The sequence below is a fragment of the Corapipo altera genome, unplaced genomic scaffold, assembly GCF_003945725.1.
Source record: "Corapipo altera isolate COAL_440 unplaced genomic scaffold, ASM394572v1 50, whole genome shotgun sequence".
Lineage (NCBI taxonomy): Eukaryota > Metazoa > Chordata > Aves > Passeriformes > Pipridae > Corapipo > Corapipo altera.
The window spans coordinates 6,727,987-6,742,946 of record NW_020884889.1 but is presented as its reverse complement, the minus strand read 5'-3'; the positions used below and the strand labels follow the sequence as shown (position 1 = coordinate 6,742,946).

The 14,960-nt window shown below is 57.6% G+C and overlaps 1 protein-coding gene across 2 annotated transcripts; it reads left to right on the top strand.

Annotated features, from left to right (window-relative positions):
• Positions 1 to 269: 269 nt before the first annotated feature.
• On the top strand, positions 270 to 11,286 carry MFGE8 (milk fat globule-EGF factor 8 protein). 2 transcript variants are annotated; one of them, XM_027644557.1, is made up of 10 exons: positions 270 to 437; positions 3,815 to 3,940; positions 4,205 to 4,330; positions 4,849 to 4,962; positions 5,405 to 5,586; positions 5,989 to 6,144; positions 7,163 to 7,307; positions 8,158 to 8,360; positions 9,660 to 9,815; positions 9,923 to 11,286. In XM_027644557.1, exons 1-10 carry the CDS (start codon positions 365 to 367, stop codon positions 10,064 to 10,066), a joined length of 1,425 nt encoding a protein of 474 aa, XP_027500358.1. In that variant the 5' UTR covers positions 270 to 364; the 3' UTR covers positions 10,067 to 11,286. The 2 variants fall into 2 exon arrangements, with proteins under 2 accessions (XP_027500358.1, XP_027500359.1); XM_027644558.1 differs by having other exon boundaries at positions 271 to 437; positions 8,176 to 8,360.
• The last annotated feature ends 3,674 nt before the right edge of the window (positions 11,287 to 14,960 follow it).

The window sequence follows — 14,960 nt, the reverse complement described above, 5'->3', positions numbered from 1 at the left end:
TGGCTCTGAGGCCAGTCCACAACCCTGCCTCTCTCCCTCCTGCTGCCTGCCTGAACCCTACACTCCGGGCTGGCTGCGGTGCTCCCTTTGCTGCCTGCACCCCCAGCGCTGCCTGCACCCCCAGCGCTGCCTGCACCCCCAGTGCTGCCTGCACCCCGAGGGGGCTCCCCCGGGTCGCGGACCCTCGGTGGGGCTGCGCCAGGCTCGGCGGGGCCCGTCCCGGTCCCGCCCCGGGGGCGGGCGCGGAGCACGTGGGGCCGCCGGGCCGGGCTGAGTCACTGCCCGCCCCGAGCCCCGCGGCGAGCGGAGCGGAGCGGCTCGGTGGGGATCGCAGGGCTCGGCTCGGCGCGGCTCGGGACACAACATGAGGATGGCGAGGTTGTTGCGACTGCTGTTGGCCCTGGCGCTGGGGCTCTCGCTGCTGCTGCTCGTGTCCGGTGAGTGCCGGGGAGCCCGGGATGCCGAGGAGCCCGGGTGCAGGAAAACCTCGCTGCCAGGGAGCGTGGGGTGCTGGAGTGCCGGAGATCAGAGGTGCCGGGGGTCCCGTGGTACGGGGGAGCCAGGGCGGCGAGGAGCCTGAGGTGCTGGGGATCCGGTATCTTGAGTGCAGTGTTGTCCGGTATGCAGGGAATCCGCGGTGCAGGGGAGCGTGAGGAGCAGGGGATCCAGAGTACTGAGGATCCCGGGATGGTGGGGATCTGGAGTGCGAGGGATCCGGAGTGCAGGGCATCCAGGGTGCAGGGGTTGTCTGGTGTGCAGGGGAAGCCGGGATGCTGAGGAGCTGCGGTGCTGGGGATCCGGATGCAGAGCGAGAGGATGTGGGGTGCAGGGGTGCGAGTGAGAGGGTGCGCAGCCCCAGGGCTGCCGCTGCAGGAACAGAGGAACTCGTGTCCATGGCCCCGTCCTCGCTCCCGAGCCGTGAGTAGCTCAGCCGGGTTATCCCGTGCTCTCAGGCTGAGATAACCGTGCTCACAATGTAAACAACCTCCCTGGGACCGCCTGGTACTGCGCGCCCGGCTGGTCTGGCCAGGGGAACCCCGGGGAGTAGCAGCACCATCATCACCCTGTGGGTCATGTCTGGGACGATTGGCTCCAAAAAGGGATGGACGAGACCAGAGAAAAGGGGAGCAAAGCCCAAGTGGAGGCTCCAGGCCAAGGGACAAAGGGCAGCAGGAAGAGGTGAGGAAGGCCCTGTTTGTGTTCACTCTCCCTGGGCTGAGGTGCCCTTTTTGCCCTCTCGAGACCTGACCTCCCCCAGCCCTGCTGGGATGAGCTGTCTCAGTATTTGGAGGATGTTATTTTTGCCTTCCAGCCAGGCTGTGGGTTCATATAAGCAAACATTTTCAAAAGCAGTGGCTGATCTTTGTTGCCTTGGTTCCTGAGTGTTCAGTCTGTGACAGCTCTGTCCCCGATTGGAGAAAAATGAGTGTGGAGGACGGAGATGCTGAACTGCTCCGAAACCAGGAGCATCCAAAACTGCTTGCTACAGTGGAAAATGTGACCTGTGTGCCTCACTGCTAGGAAGGGGGCTGGCTACCGAGACCCACCACGTAAGGGATTATTCCTGGGAGGGAATAAAAGGGAGTCCAGTTACTTGGAATAACTGAAGTATAAAACTGGGACCCCTCCTGTCCTGACCTTGGGAGGAGCCCTTGCTGCTTTACTGCGGTGTCCCACCCCAGACACTCCTGCGCTGGAGGCAGTGAGGATGCTGGGGAGGACACGTTCCTTGGTGCTCCATGCCTGGGGAGGCAGCCGCTGCTGAACAGAGGTCGTTCTGTCTGCAAGGTCTTGGCTGGCTGCCGGGAGAGATCCTTGGGATGAGGAGGCTGGATGTGCCTGAGACCTGTGGAGGGGCGTGGGGCAAAGGCATCCCCAGTATCAGCAGGAGCCCTCTCTTCCCATGGTGTAGCTCATGGCAGTGCATTGATGGAGCATGAGGTCATGCAGAACAGGCTGGGCAGTGCAGGCAGCAACTTGAACCGCTGCCCAAGTTTTTCTGCCTCCTGAGGCTGGGCTAAGGGAGCTACAGCATCTTTTTGGAAACCTTCATCTGATGTTGGCCTGTCTGCCACCAGTGTGTACCCTACAGATGTGGAGTGTCAGGAAGAGTAGGATTAACTCGAAGGAGTCCTGCTATTATAGGACTAATGAGTAGGAGCTCACTGAGTAGTAGCTTAGGCTAATGAGAACTGTGCTGTTTGGTGTGGGTCTGGGCAGCGAGCCCACAGCTTGTTAACTTCCACCTTCTCCAGGTCATGCAGGTAGTGAAGGGTTATTCCTGGGTCTCCACCTGGGTTCAGCCCTTGCTCAGACTCCTGCAGTGTGGCGGAGAAGAGCCTGCCATCAAGGGATGTGCTGTCCTAGCGCTTGGTGAGGAGTTACTGAGGCTTTCAGCCAGTTCTGTGGAAATCTGATGTAGGTTTATGGAGAATGTTGCCGTCTTGCAGCTTTTAGGGCAGAATTAATTAAGGGTGGGAGGAATTTAAGCCCAGCTCTTGCAATCTGATTCAGCCCTGCAGTGGTGAGCAGAAGGTTGATGGGTGCGGTGGGCTGACTTCACTCACTCCCCTCCTCGACAGGATAGGGTGGGAAAAAGAAGGCAAAGATCCAGCGTGGGTCCTTCCCATGGGCTGCAGTTCTTCATGAGCTGCTCTTTTGTGGGTCCTTTCCATGAGATACAGTCCATAAGGAAGAGACTGTTCCAGCCTGGCATCCTCTGTGGGCTGCAGTGTGGATATCTCCTCCCCTGTGGTCCTCTGCAGGCTGTGGGGAGACAGATCTTTTCTATGGGCTGCAGTGGAATTCCTGCTCCAGCACTTGGAGCACATCCTTCCCCTCCTTATTCTCTGCAAGTGAATAAGGGGGTGTCTGCAAGGCTGTTTCACATTTTTCTCACTCCTTACCCACAGCTGCTGTGCAGTGCTTTTTACTTTGTCTTGGGTTTATTATCACAGAAGCAACCCGACTGTTGGTGATGGGCATGGCTTTGGGCAGCAGAGGGTCTGTTTTGGCATTGTCTGGGACTGGCTGTCTCCAACATGGGAGCACCTCCTGGTGTCTTCTTGGAGGAGCCACGCTTCCAGCCCCTTGCCACCACCACCACCACCACCTTACCACGTAAATCCTATACCATGGGAGATGCTGGAAGTGGATGAACAGGCAGAGAAGATGGTGCAGCTCTACCAGTTCCCTGGGGGAACCTGTCTGTGAGCTGGGGCTGCCTTGTGGGAGCTGCTTGGAGACTGATGAAAGTCTGGCAGATGTTCTGCAGGGATGGACTCTGTACTCCCTCCCTGCATGTCTCCAGCATCTGGGAACCGAGGCATGCAGGCTCCCCCTACAATTTTTTTTGTTTGTGTTCTTACGAGTACAAACTTTAATGAGCAAAATCCAGCAGTGGCACCAGCCCCTTTTCCCTTGAATGATCCTGTCCTGCTCGTGCCCAAGTGCACCCCAGCCTGGCCATCCCTGCTTCCCAGCCAAATATCAGAGACATTTGATGCACCAAAGCCCTGGGTTTCCCCTGTCCTCCCTTTGATGTGCAGGCTCTGTTAAACCCCTTTTTTAATGTGCCAGAGCAGAGCAGGTCCTTGCTGCTCTCTTATGCTCCTGGTCTTAACCATCACTCTTGAATGGCAGCAGCCCTGTGCAGGGTCCAGCAGTTGGTCCCTACCAGGTGCTCCCCTCCTCGTGGAATCCGCAGCAGACTAGTTCCTGCTTTTGGGTTGGGATGCCTTTGTGTGCATCCATGGGGTTCTGGTGGATGCCTGCCTCAGGGATGGTTTGCAGTGACACATGGCTTTACTCCCAGGTGACTTCTGCGATGTGAACCACTGTCAGAATGGGGGCACCTGCCTGACTGGGATTAATGAGGCCCCCTTCTTCTGCATCTGCCCTGAGGGCTACGTTGGGATTGACTGCAATGAGACGGAGAAAGGTGAGGAGCTGACCCTCTCCTGGATGCTCCATGAAGACCAGGAGCCTTACAGGAAGTTATTATGCCCTTGCTGTGGTCCTGCACCACTGCCCCTGGGGTCTGGCCTTGCTGATGGCGGATGGACACATAGAGTGGAGATCCAAGCATGGATATGGTGACGGGATACACCTGGGGGGAATGCAAGGTCTTTGGGGAGTGGCAGCCCACTGGATGCTCTTATTTTCCACCTGTGCCTGTATTATAGCTGTTTTTTCCCTTCCCCAGGCCCCTGCCACCCCAATCCTTGCCACAACAATGGCGAGTGCCAGCTGGTCCCAAACCGAGGGGACGTCTTCACTGACTACATCTGCAAGTGCCCCACGGGGTACGATGGGGTGCACTGCCAGATCAGTGAGTATGGTGCTGTGAGGGGGCCAGGGGGAAGCTGCTTCTCCAGTAAGGCTTGGAGTCCCTCTGGACAATTCTGGGCTAACAACTGGAGGGTGTTTGCAGCTGTGACTGTGTGGGGCACCAGCTTCTGTCAGGGACCATGGGCTGTTTTGCACCTTGCAGGGTGGAGGGAAGGACCATGGCACAGGGACAGGCTGTGTCTGAGCCTTGTTCTGCATCTCTGGAGGGACACAAGTGCCTCGAGTAATGAGACAAGGGATGCCTCAAGGCTCAACCTACTCTGTGTGGGCTCCCAGCCTTGAGTGTCCCAGTGCACCCCTGTGATTGTACTCAGTGGGGATGTGGTGTAGACGGCTCCTTGGGTTAGAGCTTCAACCTGTGCCACCCTATCAGCAGGGACTCTGCCATGGCCCTTGCAAAGGGGATGCCTCCCCTCTTCCCACTGCACCAAATGAGGGGTCTCCTCTCCGGGATTGATTCTGGGATCACCTCCTGAGCTCCCCCACTCTGTCTCCTAGACAAGAACGAGTGCTCCTCCCAACCTTGCAAAAATGGAGGCACCTGCCTGGACCTGGATGGTGACTACACCTGCAAGTGTCCTTCTCCATTCTTGGGGAAGACATGCCATGTCCGTAAGTCCCTGGCACTAACTGTACAGAATTCCCTTTCCTTCCCTGTTCCCTGCTATTCTGTCTGTCATTACCAGTGTGCCAAGGAGAGGTCTCACCAGCTGGGTTAGGGGATCTAAAGGGCAGCTGTGGGTGCTGGTGTGCTGACTGCCCTTGATGCCAGCCAGCCTGGTCCTAATGGAGGGAACATCCTTGGGAAGGTGGTGTCTCCTCTCAGGGGTGGCCCCTGGATGGCCCTTTCACCCCAGACCTCTGTACTGTGAGGGGGACAGATGGATGATGTGGTTTTGGATGAGGGCTGATGAGCAGGGGACACCCTGGGGACAACCAGATCCTAGGACTGACCTCCATTTCCTTCTCCGTCCCCAGCCAAGAAAAAAATGACTCCTAGTTCTGCTCCCTGGTTACTGTCTCTCTTTGGCCCTGATCTTCCCATTGTCCCCAGGCTGTGCTGTTCTCCTGGGCATGGAAGGAGGAGCCATCTCTGACGCCCAGCTCTCGGCATCCTCTGTTTACTACGGCTTCCTCGGCCTCCAGCGCTGGGGGCCGGAGCTTGCCCGCCTCAACAACCACGGCATTGTCAATGCCTGGACCTCCAGCAACTATGACAAGAGCCCCTGGATCCAGGTACCTGCGGCAGGACTGGGAGCACCAGCATAGAGAGCAGCCCCAGTAGTCGTGGCTGATCTTGCAGCACTGCTGTCATGTGATTTCCCTGCTCCTGGTGGCAAATGCGGGGCTAAATTTCTGCAGCAAGGGGCATCTTGGGATGTGCCTGGAGAAGGCAAGTCTGTTGGAAGAAACTGGGAACCTGGGATGGTGATCCCTGGTCTGCCCACCATGGGATGCAGGGATGGAGGGATGGAGGGCTTTTGCCTGGGGGAAGTCATAGCACCCTGGGCATCCTCTCTCCCGGTCCCAATGCTGAGTGTAAGCCTGCCCTCCCATCCAGGCTTGGTGGTGCTGGTGGGTGCAGGGGCTGTGCACCCTCTCTGGGCTGTGCCCTGTTCATCCTCCTCCCCTCCACAGGCCAACCTGCTGCGGAAGATGCGGCTGAGCGGGATCATCACGCAGGGCGCGCGCCGTGTGGGGCAGCAGGAGTTCGTCCGTGCCTACAAAGTCGCCTACAGCCTGGACGGGCGGGAGTTCACCTTCTTCAAGGATGAGAAGCTGGATGTAGACAAGGTGGGCTGCAATGCTCTGCATAGGGGGTGTCCCAGCTCTCCCCACCCCATGCCGGAGTGGCTGTGAGCTGCATCCCAAAGTGTCCCTGTGTGTGGAAAAATGCTTTTGACCTGGGCCAAAGCCGTGTTGAGAGCCATCCTAGTAGTGAGATGGCACAGGCAGTTCCAGTGCCGAGAAGTGCTCTCTGCCTCTGTTTAATTGACCATAATAAGCATAATCAAAGAAGCAGCACTGACATATTTAGGTCATTCAGATAATATCTTTATCACTGACACACTGGGAACTGGGCATGGTCTGACAGAGCTACTGAACAGCTTGGGTGGCTTATGTGTCTACACTAAGCACTAGTTGAGAGTGCGTCTCAGAGCAGAAATACTCATAGATTGCAGTGCTCTCCACTCTCAGTTCTTTATGGCAAATGTCTCCTGGTGGATTTTTGAGCATCCAGGAAATGGTTGTGAGTACCTGCTTTGTTTAACAAAAATGAAAAATTCCTCTTGTTTCTGCAGCAGTGGAAAAAATGCATGAAAACATGACCTAACTCTATTTGTTGTGTTAAAAAGAAAGAAGCGAGTTACCTTTATGCTTTTTTTTCATAATTTGTGGAGCATTGTGGGAGGGAGTGGATGTTGCTGCATGTGTGGCTCTGTGGGGGTGAGGATGAATTAGAAAGTATTGCAAAGCTCTGTTGAGAGTGTTGAAGCTGCTGCAAAGTCACGCACTGCTCCAGGGCAGGAGAGCAGAGCCCAGCTTTCCCCTCTTTTACTCATAAAAACATCCTCCTCTGCCTCCTGCCAAAGCTTTCTGTATTCCAGGGCTGTGCTGTGCTGTGGGGACATCTGCTTATCTCTGCAGCAGGAGGCACTGCGAGACAGGGAATAGCTGGGAGCTAAAAATCCTGGGAAAAGGCAGCCCTATTGCCATTGGCAGTGCTGAGGTCTGTCCGTCTGCTGTGCAAGGGATTTGATGCAGGAGGCCGTGGGAGGGCTGGGCCACTCAGCCCTGCTCACTGTTGCAGGTTTTTGAGGGGAACATGGACTATGGCACCATGAAGACCAACATGTTCAACCCCCCCATCACGGCCCAGTTCATCCGCATCTACCCCGTGATGTGCCGCCGGGCCTGCACGCTGCGCTTTGAGCTCATCGGCTGTGAGATGAACGGTAAATGTTGGTGGCTCTCCCCTCCCCAGGGGCCGCAGGGCAGGGGTGACACAGAGCAGGGTGTCACCCCTTGTCCTGGTTCTGATCACCCAGTACAAGGGATTTGTCAGTGCTTGTTTTTCCTGAGGCTTGTGCCTGGAAATACCCTGGGGTGCGTTTGGGGAGCACAAGCTGTTAATCCCACTGGCTCAGCCAGCTTGAGCTGCATTCTAGTGCTGCTAACACCTCTAACACCTTCCAAGCCAGGACTTTTTATTGTGCCCCCTCCCTGTCAGCTCCAGCTGTGAACGGGCTGCTTTTCCTGCCGAGGAGCTTGAAAAGCACCAGAGGATCAAAGTACTCTGGGAAATGTGAGGGGTGAGCCCTTTCCCTGTGCCGCCCACATTCCTGCCCTGTGGCGCATCTCCAGCAGCCGAGTGGGACTCATGTGTCTGTGTGGGAGTGGGATGCTGTGGGGGCTTGGGTCCCATCCTGCTGCTATGTGGGTGTGGTGCCATCCATGATGTTGGCTGGGAATGTCTTTGCATTGCTCTCTTCACTCATGAAAACATCCTCCTCTGCCTCCTGCCAAAACTTTCTGCTTTCCAGGGCTGTGCTGTGCTGTGGGGACATCTACTTGTCTCTGCAGCAGGAGGCACTGTGAGACAGGGAATAGCTGGGAACTAAAAATCCTGGGAAAAGGCAGACCTATACCTCTGCTGAGCATTTCCCTGCCTGGCCCTGTTGCTGCTCCAGGCAATGGAAACATGGGAATGTGGGGATGGCTTCTTGGCAGGGCTGCGGGGTTTTGCTCGCGTCGGTGCTGTGGACTCTTTCCCTTTCACTGCCTGTGTAAACTGTTGTGTTACAGTGTATTTCAACACGGCAGGTTGCTCGGAGCCTCTGGGCATGAAATCCCGCCTGATCTCCGACCAGCAGATCACAGCCTCCAGCGTCTACAAGACCTGGGGCATCGATGCCTTTACCTGGCACCCCCATTACGCTCGCCTGGACATGACGGGCAAAACCAACGCCTGGACCGCGCTAAACAACGGCCAGTCCGAGTGGCTGCAGGTGGGTCTCCTCCCTCTGTAACCTCGTGTCTCCTCCCCAGCTTCTCCAGCTGTGTCTGGGGCCACCTCCTGTGCCTGGGGTCACCTCCTGTGCTGAGGTGGCTGGAAGGAGGATGGGCACCCCTGATGGGGTGGGCAGAGCACCTTGCTGTGGGGCACACAGCCCGGCAGCGCACTCCCTGAGCTGGGGTCACAGGGGCAGGTCAGGATGGGACCACAGCCACTGGTTTTAACAGCAGTCCTGGAGCTCTGGGTCAGTGCCCGTAGGGACGAGGTGGTGCTGTCTCTGTACCTCGTGGGTACATCAAGCATACAACACCCCAGCTCTGCATCACCCCTTGAGGAAATGCCATCCCAGCCTGAGATGACTGTCCCACGACCCTCTGGCTGCCCAGAACACCATGTTTCTGTTTTGCAGAAAAAAAAATCAGGTTTGCTTTTCTCTTCTCAGTCTGGAATGGAAACAAATAGTTTTGAAATTTCCTTCTTGGTTTCCTTTCCTACCCTGTTTTTATACTTTTCACATGATTCACATGACATAATAGGACAAAGCAGTTTAGATATTTGTCCCGCTTTTTATTTGGGAAATGATTAAAAGCAGCTGTTTCACAGCCCTAAATAAAGCAGCTTATCAAGACGTTGGCTGTTGGGGTCAGGATGACACGCTGAGTTGGGCTGTTGCACCACAGACTGCCTGTTTGTGTATGTGTGTATAGATTTACATATGCACTCAGGATTTATGTTGTATAGCTGGAACTGCCTTTGATGAGCATGGAAAAAGAACTAAATTAAGGAGACTTTCAGCTCCTTTGCTGGTCTAGCCTGCGCCAGCAGCAGTAGCGCAGCATGGCAGAGTAAAGAGAATAGAAACCATCTCAGAACCCAAATGTCAGCCTGTGCTGAACGGCATATTTTCTCAGCAAGAACTGCTTTCCAGTGGAAATGCATTTCCTCCGGGAATCCTTAATTTTTTTTGAATGGAGATTTTTTGCCATCATTCCCACACTGACATTTTCAGCAAAAAATGTGGAGATGGTGGGAGTGGGCAAGGGCACTGAGGCGGTGGGTTTGCGCCCACTTTAGATTGCCTTGAGAAATGGTGTGAGTGTTGAAGGATCAAATATTTCACAGTAGTGTTTTATGTGTTGCCTGGCATTGAGGTGGGGGTCAAGTGGTATTTTCTCCATTCTTGACCCCTGAGGGCCAGCTCATCCTGAATGCCTCTGGAACATGAAGGGTGCTGTAGGGTGGGAGCACCGCCCCTACAAAGGAGTTGTGACAAGTCTTGTCCCTGTGCCAGATCGACCTCCGGGACCAGAAGAAGGTGACAGGAATCATCACGCAAGGAGCCCGTGACTTTGGGCACATCCAGTATGTGGCAGCCTACAAGGTGGCCTACAGTGACAATGGCACATCCTGGACCCTATACCGGGATGGCCAGACAAACAGCACCAAGGTGGGTGTGGGCAGTGACCTCCTGGGGCTCAGGGATGCCGTGGTGGAGAGGGGTGGGTGGCAGTGGGGAGGTCCCGGCAGCGCTGACACCCACCTGTCCCCTCCTAGATCTTCCACGGCAACAGTGACAACTACTCACATAAGAAGAACGTGTTTGACGTGCCCTTCTACGCCCGCTTCGTCCGCATCCTGCCCGTGGCCTGGCACAACCGCATCACCCTGCGTGTGGAGCTGCTGGGCTGCGATGAGTAGGCGCGTGGGGAGGAAGGACGGGGCTGCTCTTCCCCGCCGCCCAACCTGCGCCCTGCCCACCCCTGCCCGCTCCTGCTCCGAACCTCACACCCCCTCTCCATGTCCCCACACTCGGGAGGCAGCCGAGAGGGCTCCCCTGCCCCGCGTTGGTGCTGGGGCTGCAGCACTGCACTTTACGGGGCCCTTGCAGGTGGGATGTGGGGACGGCTCCTGCCCTTTTGCCGTGCCTGCCAGGGCTGAGACCCCCCCCGCAACTGGGACTTGGCTGGGGGATCCTCTCCTGCAACTGAGGGACCCTGTCCTGCAATCAGGGCTTGGCTGTATACTCCCAGCTAAAGCTGGGGACAGATTTTCTCCCCCTTCTTGCTTCTGCTTCCAGCAGAGTCTGCAGCCAGTGGCAGTCCCTTGCCTGCACCTTCTTGGGGCTCAGCAGTTTTCAGGGGCTTAGGGCAGGCACCCTGGGCTTGCAGCCTCCGTTGTCCCTCCTGCTCCCTGCACATCTGCAAGCAGGGGCTCTTGAAAATCCTCTGAAAAAACTCAGCTGTTGTACCCAGCCCATTTTGCCAGGCCCTGGATATCCTTGCCTGTGGTGTCAGCACCGCATAGTGCGAGGAGAGTGATGAGATGGCTCCTGTCAAGAGGCACTGGGTCCCCATTGCTGGTGGCTCTACCCACTGGATGCTCCAGCGGGTGCTGTGGCTGGCCTTTTGGCAGGCATTCCCCATTCCCCTTCCTGGGGTGCCAGCTCCGGTGTCCTCCCAAGTCTCAGCATTGCTGCCATCCCCAACTCACTGCAGTTTGGGGTGTCTAGAGGTCCATTGTCCCCCGAGCTGAGTGGTGACCAGGGGGACTGTGATCTGGTAGAGGGATGGTTTTGTATCCACAAGGATATGGAAAAAAATGGGAAAGGTGGTAGTTAAACCACCCAAATGCAGCAGGTAGAGAGCTGTGCTATGACCCTTTTTGTAACCTGATTTTTTTTCCCTTTTTGTGGGGTGGAGAGGAGCCTCTTGCAATGCTCTCAGGATTAGCAGTAGGAGATGAGCAAGACCCGGCACCAGCAGGTGGGAGCACGGGCAGGCGGTACCAGGCTGGCAGCGATGCTTCCCCTGCCTGCTGGGATGTGAAGTGGCCATGGGGCCAAGGGAGCCTGGGTGGGATGGTGGCGGCAGCCCTGCTTCGGGGTGTCTCTGACAGTATTAAAACCAGCTGAAACTTTAGGGCTGTTGGCTTGTCTGCTCTGTGCCTCCCTGAGAGCCATCTCCCAAAGCCAGGCAGGTCCGGTGATCCGCCAGGATCCCCTCTGAGCCCCCTGGCTCCTCCGTCCTGGAGGGCTGCCAGCTGCTGTGCTGACCACACACCTCTCCTGTTTTCACAGACCCTCCTAGCTCCCTTCCCAGTCTGAAAAACTGTATCAGGGCTTTATGCACATCTTCCCTGCTGCCTCCGCCCTGTCTGCAGCTGCCGGAGCCTGTGCTCACAGCTGGCCAGGAACAGTGGGAAGGGACCTGGGGAGGGGAAGCCTCTATCAGCACCCCACGCCCTTTGTCTCCTCGTTTGGCTTTGATCCTCTAGCAAATACCCCAGCTTGGAGCTAGATTGGCTCTTGCACCCCAGCGTGGTCCCAGGGCGGGAGGGAGCTGTGAGTTTTGCCAGGGCTGCCCACAGGGATGTTCCCAGCAGAGCCCCCCTGGGCAGGGGTGGGGCAGGATCCCCCTGCATTGAGGGTGGGGTCCCTTGTAGGGAAGGAGCACTGGAGTGAACAGAGCAGAGGAGATTTGCTCCTCCCCAGAGTCTTCTGCCACGCTGGGCAGGGACCTCTGAGGTTGGTACGAATGGCCAAGGACCACCTGCTTCCCACCACACCACTCTGTCCCCACAGCTCTGGACAACGTTCATGCACATTCCTGCTGCCAGCAGTGTCCTGCTCATCCTGGTATCCCCTCCTTGGGCCTTGTCTGTGGGAGGTGGGCTCTTGCCTAACTCCATGGGTGCCAGCTCCAGGCACCAGAGGATTGAGGGGCTGCTTGCAGAGCTTGTGCTGAATTCACTGTGGCTGTGGCTGCTTGGTGACAAATAGCAGCCACAGCTAGAGCCAGGGACAGGGGGGACAGTCTGCCTGGTTCACCTCCAGACACGCCACCCTTATCACCGGGAAGCTGGTGCAGAGATAAGAGCAGTTCGCGTCGAGTCCAGCCAAGACAACCCTGAGCCAGAGACACGGCAGAGGCTCCGTGAGGAGGGTGACAGGAGCAGATGCCGTGTCTCAGAGCAGGGGATGCATCCTCAGCCCCTGGCTGCTCCTTCCCCCTGCCCACTGCTACCCCCCAAGTGAGCCTCTCTGGCGGATGCTGAGCCCTTTCTCAACCTTGCGGCATTTCCTTCCTCCTCTGGAGCCCCAGGACGGGGGCATTGGTGAGAGCCAGGGTGCCTTCCCTGCCGTGCACAGCCCCTCATGGTTTGTCCCTATCCCTCGGATGCTCTTCCTGGATGCAGCTGGGTTGCTGTAGCAGCAGGAAGGCCGGGATGGCCGGCAGGCTGTGGCACCCTGCTGCCTGCTGACTCGGCTGCCTGTGCTGCCAGCTGCTGTGAGCTGGTTCCTCAGGAAGCAGCCATTGGGGAGAGCATCCTCTTGCCTCTCACCGCCACCCGGAAAGCCCAGCACAGATCATAACCTCCTCCATCCTACCAGGAACGTGAGTGTTCCTCCCCAGTTCTCACCTTGGCAAGAGGTTCCTGCTGGAATAATCCAGTGCCAGTGGCATTTCACGGACAAATCTCTCTGGTGGGGCCACGGTGGACCTGTCAGCTGCTGGCTTTGAGACAAGGAGGACAGGAATGACATTTTTATGGCTCCCATTCAGTCAAAATTTCAGCCAGCCCTAAACACATGCCCTAAACATGTGCTCCTGGGTCAGAACTATGCTGACCCTGCGCAGCTTTGCTTACTCTGAAACCTGTGGTCCCACCCAGAGTCTCCCTCAGGGAGCAGAAAAAAAATATGGGATCATTCCAGAAGTGCCACAAATAGAGTGAGAGGTGGTAAGGAGTGAAGGAGATTCCTTCTTCCTCTGGGTCTGCTGGTGGCCAGATCCTTCCCCATGCTGCCTGTTGACCAGGAGAAAGGAGAGGCACCATTGGCCATATCCAAAGTCGAGGCCAAAGGTGAGCCAGGAGCCGTTTTTGAAAAGAGATGCACAAAAGCATTCCTGTCCCCTCCTCAGGCCGGGCAGAGGATGACTGCTGCAGGTGCTGTAGTGCAAGCAGCTCAGGCAGCACAGGACGCTGTAGGGCTGGTTCCTCGGCTCTGGAACAATGGGACGACCATGCCAGGGAGCACTGTGCCCTGTCAGGGCTGTCCGTCTGTCTGCACAGGTAGGGGGTGGAGGGAACCATCCCAGTCGCTGGATTACCGGTACACGGGCAACTTGGGCAAGCAACTGCAGGGGGCCACTGGTCACCGGGATGCAGCTGGGATGTCATCCCACCATCTTCTCCGGCCAAGGGGCGGGGCTAGGGGGGACAAGGAACCCTCGGCCAGAATGCAGAGCAGCACAGAGGCCGCATGCCGGGAGATGTAATTGCCCCTCCATTGTGGGCTGCGGGACAGGCTGCTCCGGGCAGGCGAGCAGGCGGCGTGCCCGGCCGTCACACTCCCATGTCCCTGGGCAGCCCGGCTCCACTGCATCCCTCCTCGGGGAGGGCTGGCAGGCCCGGTGGGTTCGCAGGGAAAAGGAGAACAAGGAAGAGCAGTGCCTCCAGACCGCGGGTGCCACGGCCATCCCCGGTCGGGGCTCCCCCCGGGGAACGCGGGCTGCCGTGCCGGCGCTGGCGGCAGATAACGCCGCTTCCTTGCCGGCTGCTCCCTATCAGTGCGGCGGCGTCGGGCAGACAAGATCGCACCCCGAGCGCTCCACGCTGGGGGGCTGTCAGAAAGGGGTCCTGGCCCCCTTCACCCCGCAGCCAGCCTCGGGGCGGTTTGTTTTTGCACGAGTTGTTTTCTTTCCGGCTTGAAGCCATCCTGCGCGGCGGCAAGAGCCGGACCGGGGCCCCCACGCCTCATTTCCTTGCCATAAAACAACAAAGTGGGGGGTGATGCAGCGCACCGGGCTGGGACAGCGGGTCGATGGGTCAGGGCACACGCGGCTTTGTGGTTCCTTCATGTGTTCGGCCCCACTATCCACCCCTCGACCGGCATCCCCTGGCTGTGCTGTCGCCGTGCTGCCCTTCCTGAGGACTCGATCGGGGGCTCTTGGAGCCAGGTCTGCATACCTGTGTGCCAGTGGAAGCTGGCATGGAGGGCATCATCCAAGTTTAGGGATGATGCCCCCTCACATGGGTGCAACTGAGCACACCAGAGCTTTCACCCTGCGTTCTGTGCCTCTGCTTTGCCCTCACAGCCCCAAGCAGACCTTGAAGAGGCTGAACCCCACAGCTCAGCAGCCTGTCCTAAATCCCAGAGCAGGCAGGTGCTGCCTTGCACTTCCTGGGCACAAACCACCCCCTGACACAGCCCACCTGTCCCAAGCTGCTTGTGCCTGCAGTGCTCCTGCCACGTGTGCTGGACACCACCTTTGCTTGGGAACTGCGACCAATCCTCTCAGTTTTATGTGGGACAAGGGATGGCTTTTTTTTCCTGGCACTGTGACTTCACCAGGGCTTTGCACGGGGCATCATAAGATCACACCAGCCCCGTGGGGGCACCTTGCTCCCCACTGCTGTCCCCTCTAAGCTGGGGGCAATGTGGGCAGCTGGCACATCACAGATAAGATGTGTTAACAGTGTGTGGGCAGCATGCGGGTAGCGTGTGGGCAGTGTGTGGGTGCATGGACAGGCCATCAGCCAGGCAGGGTGGGCAGGCAGGGGGCCGGGGGCACCCACCCCAGCTCCGGGC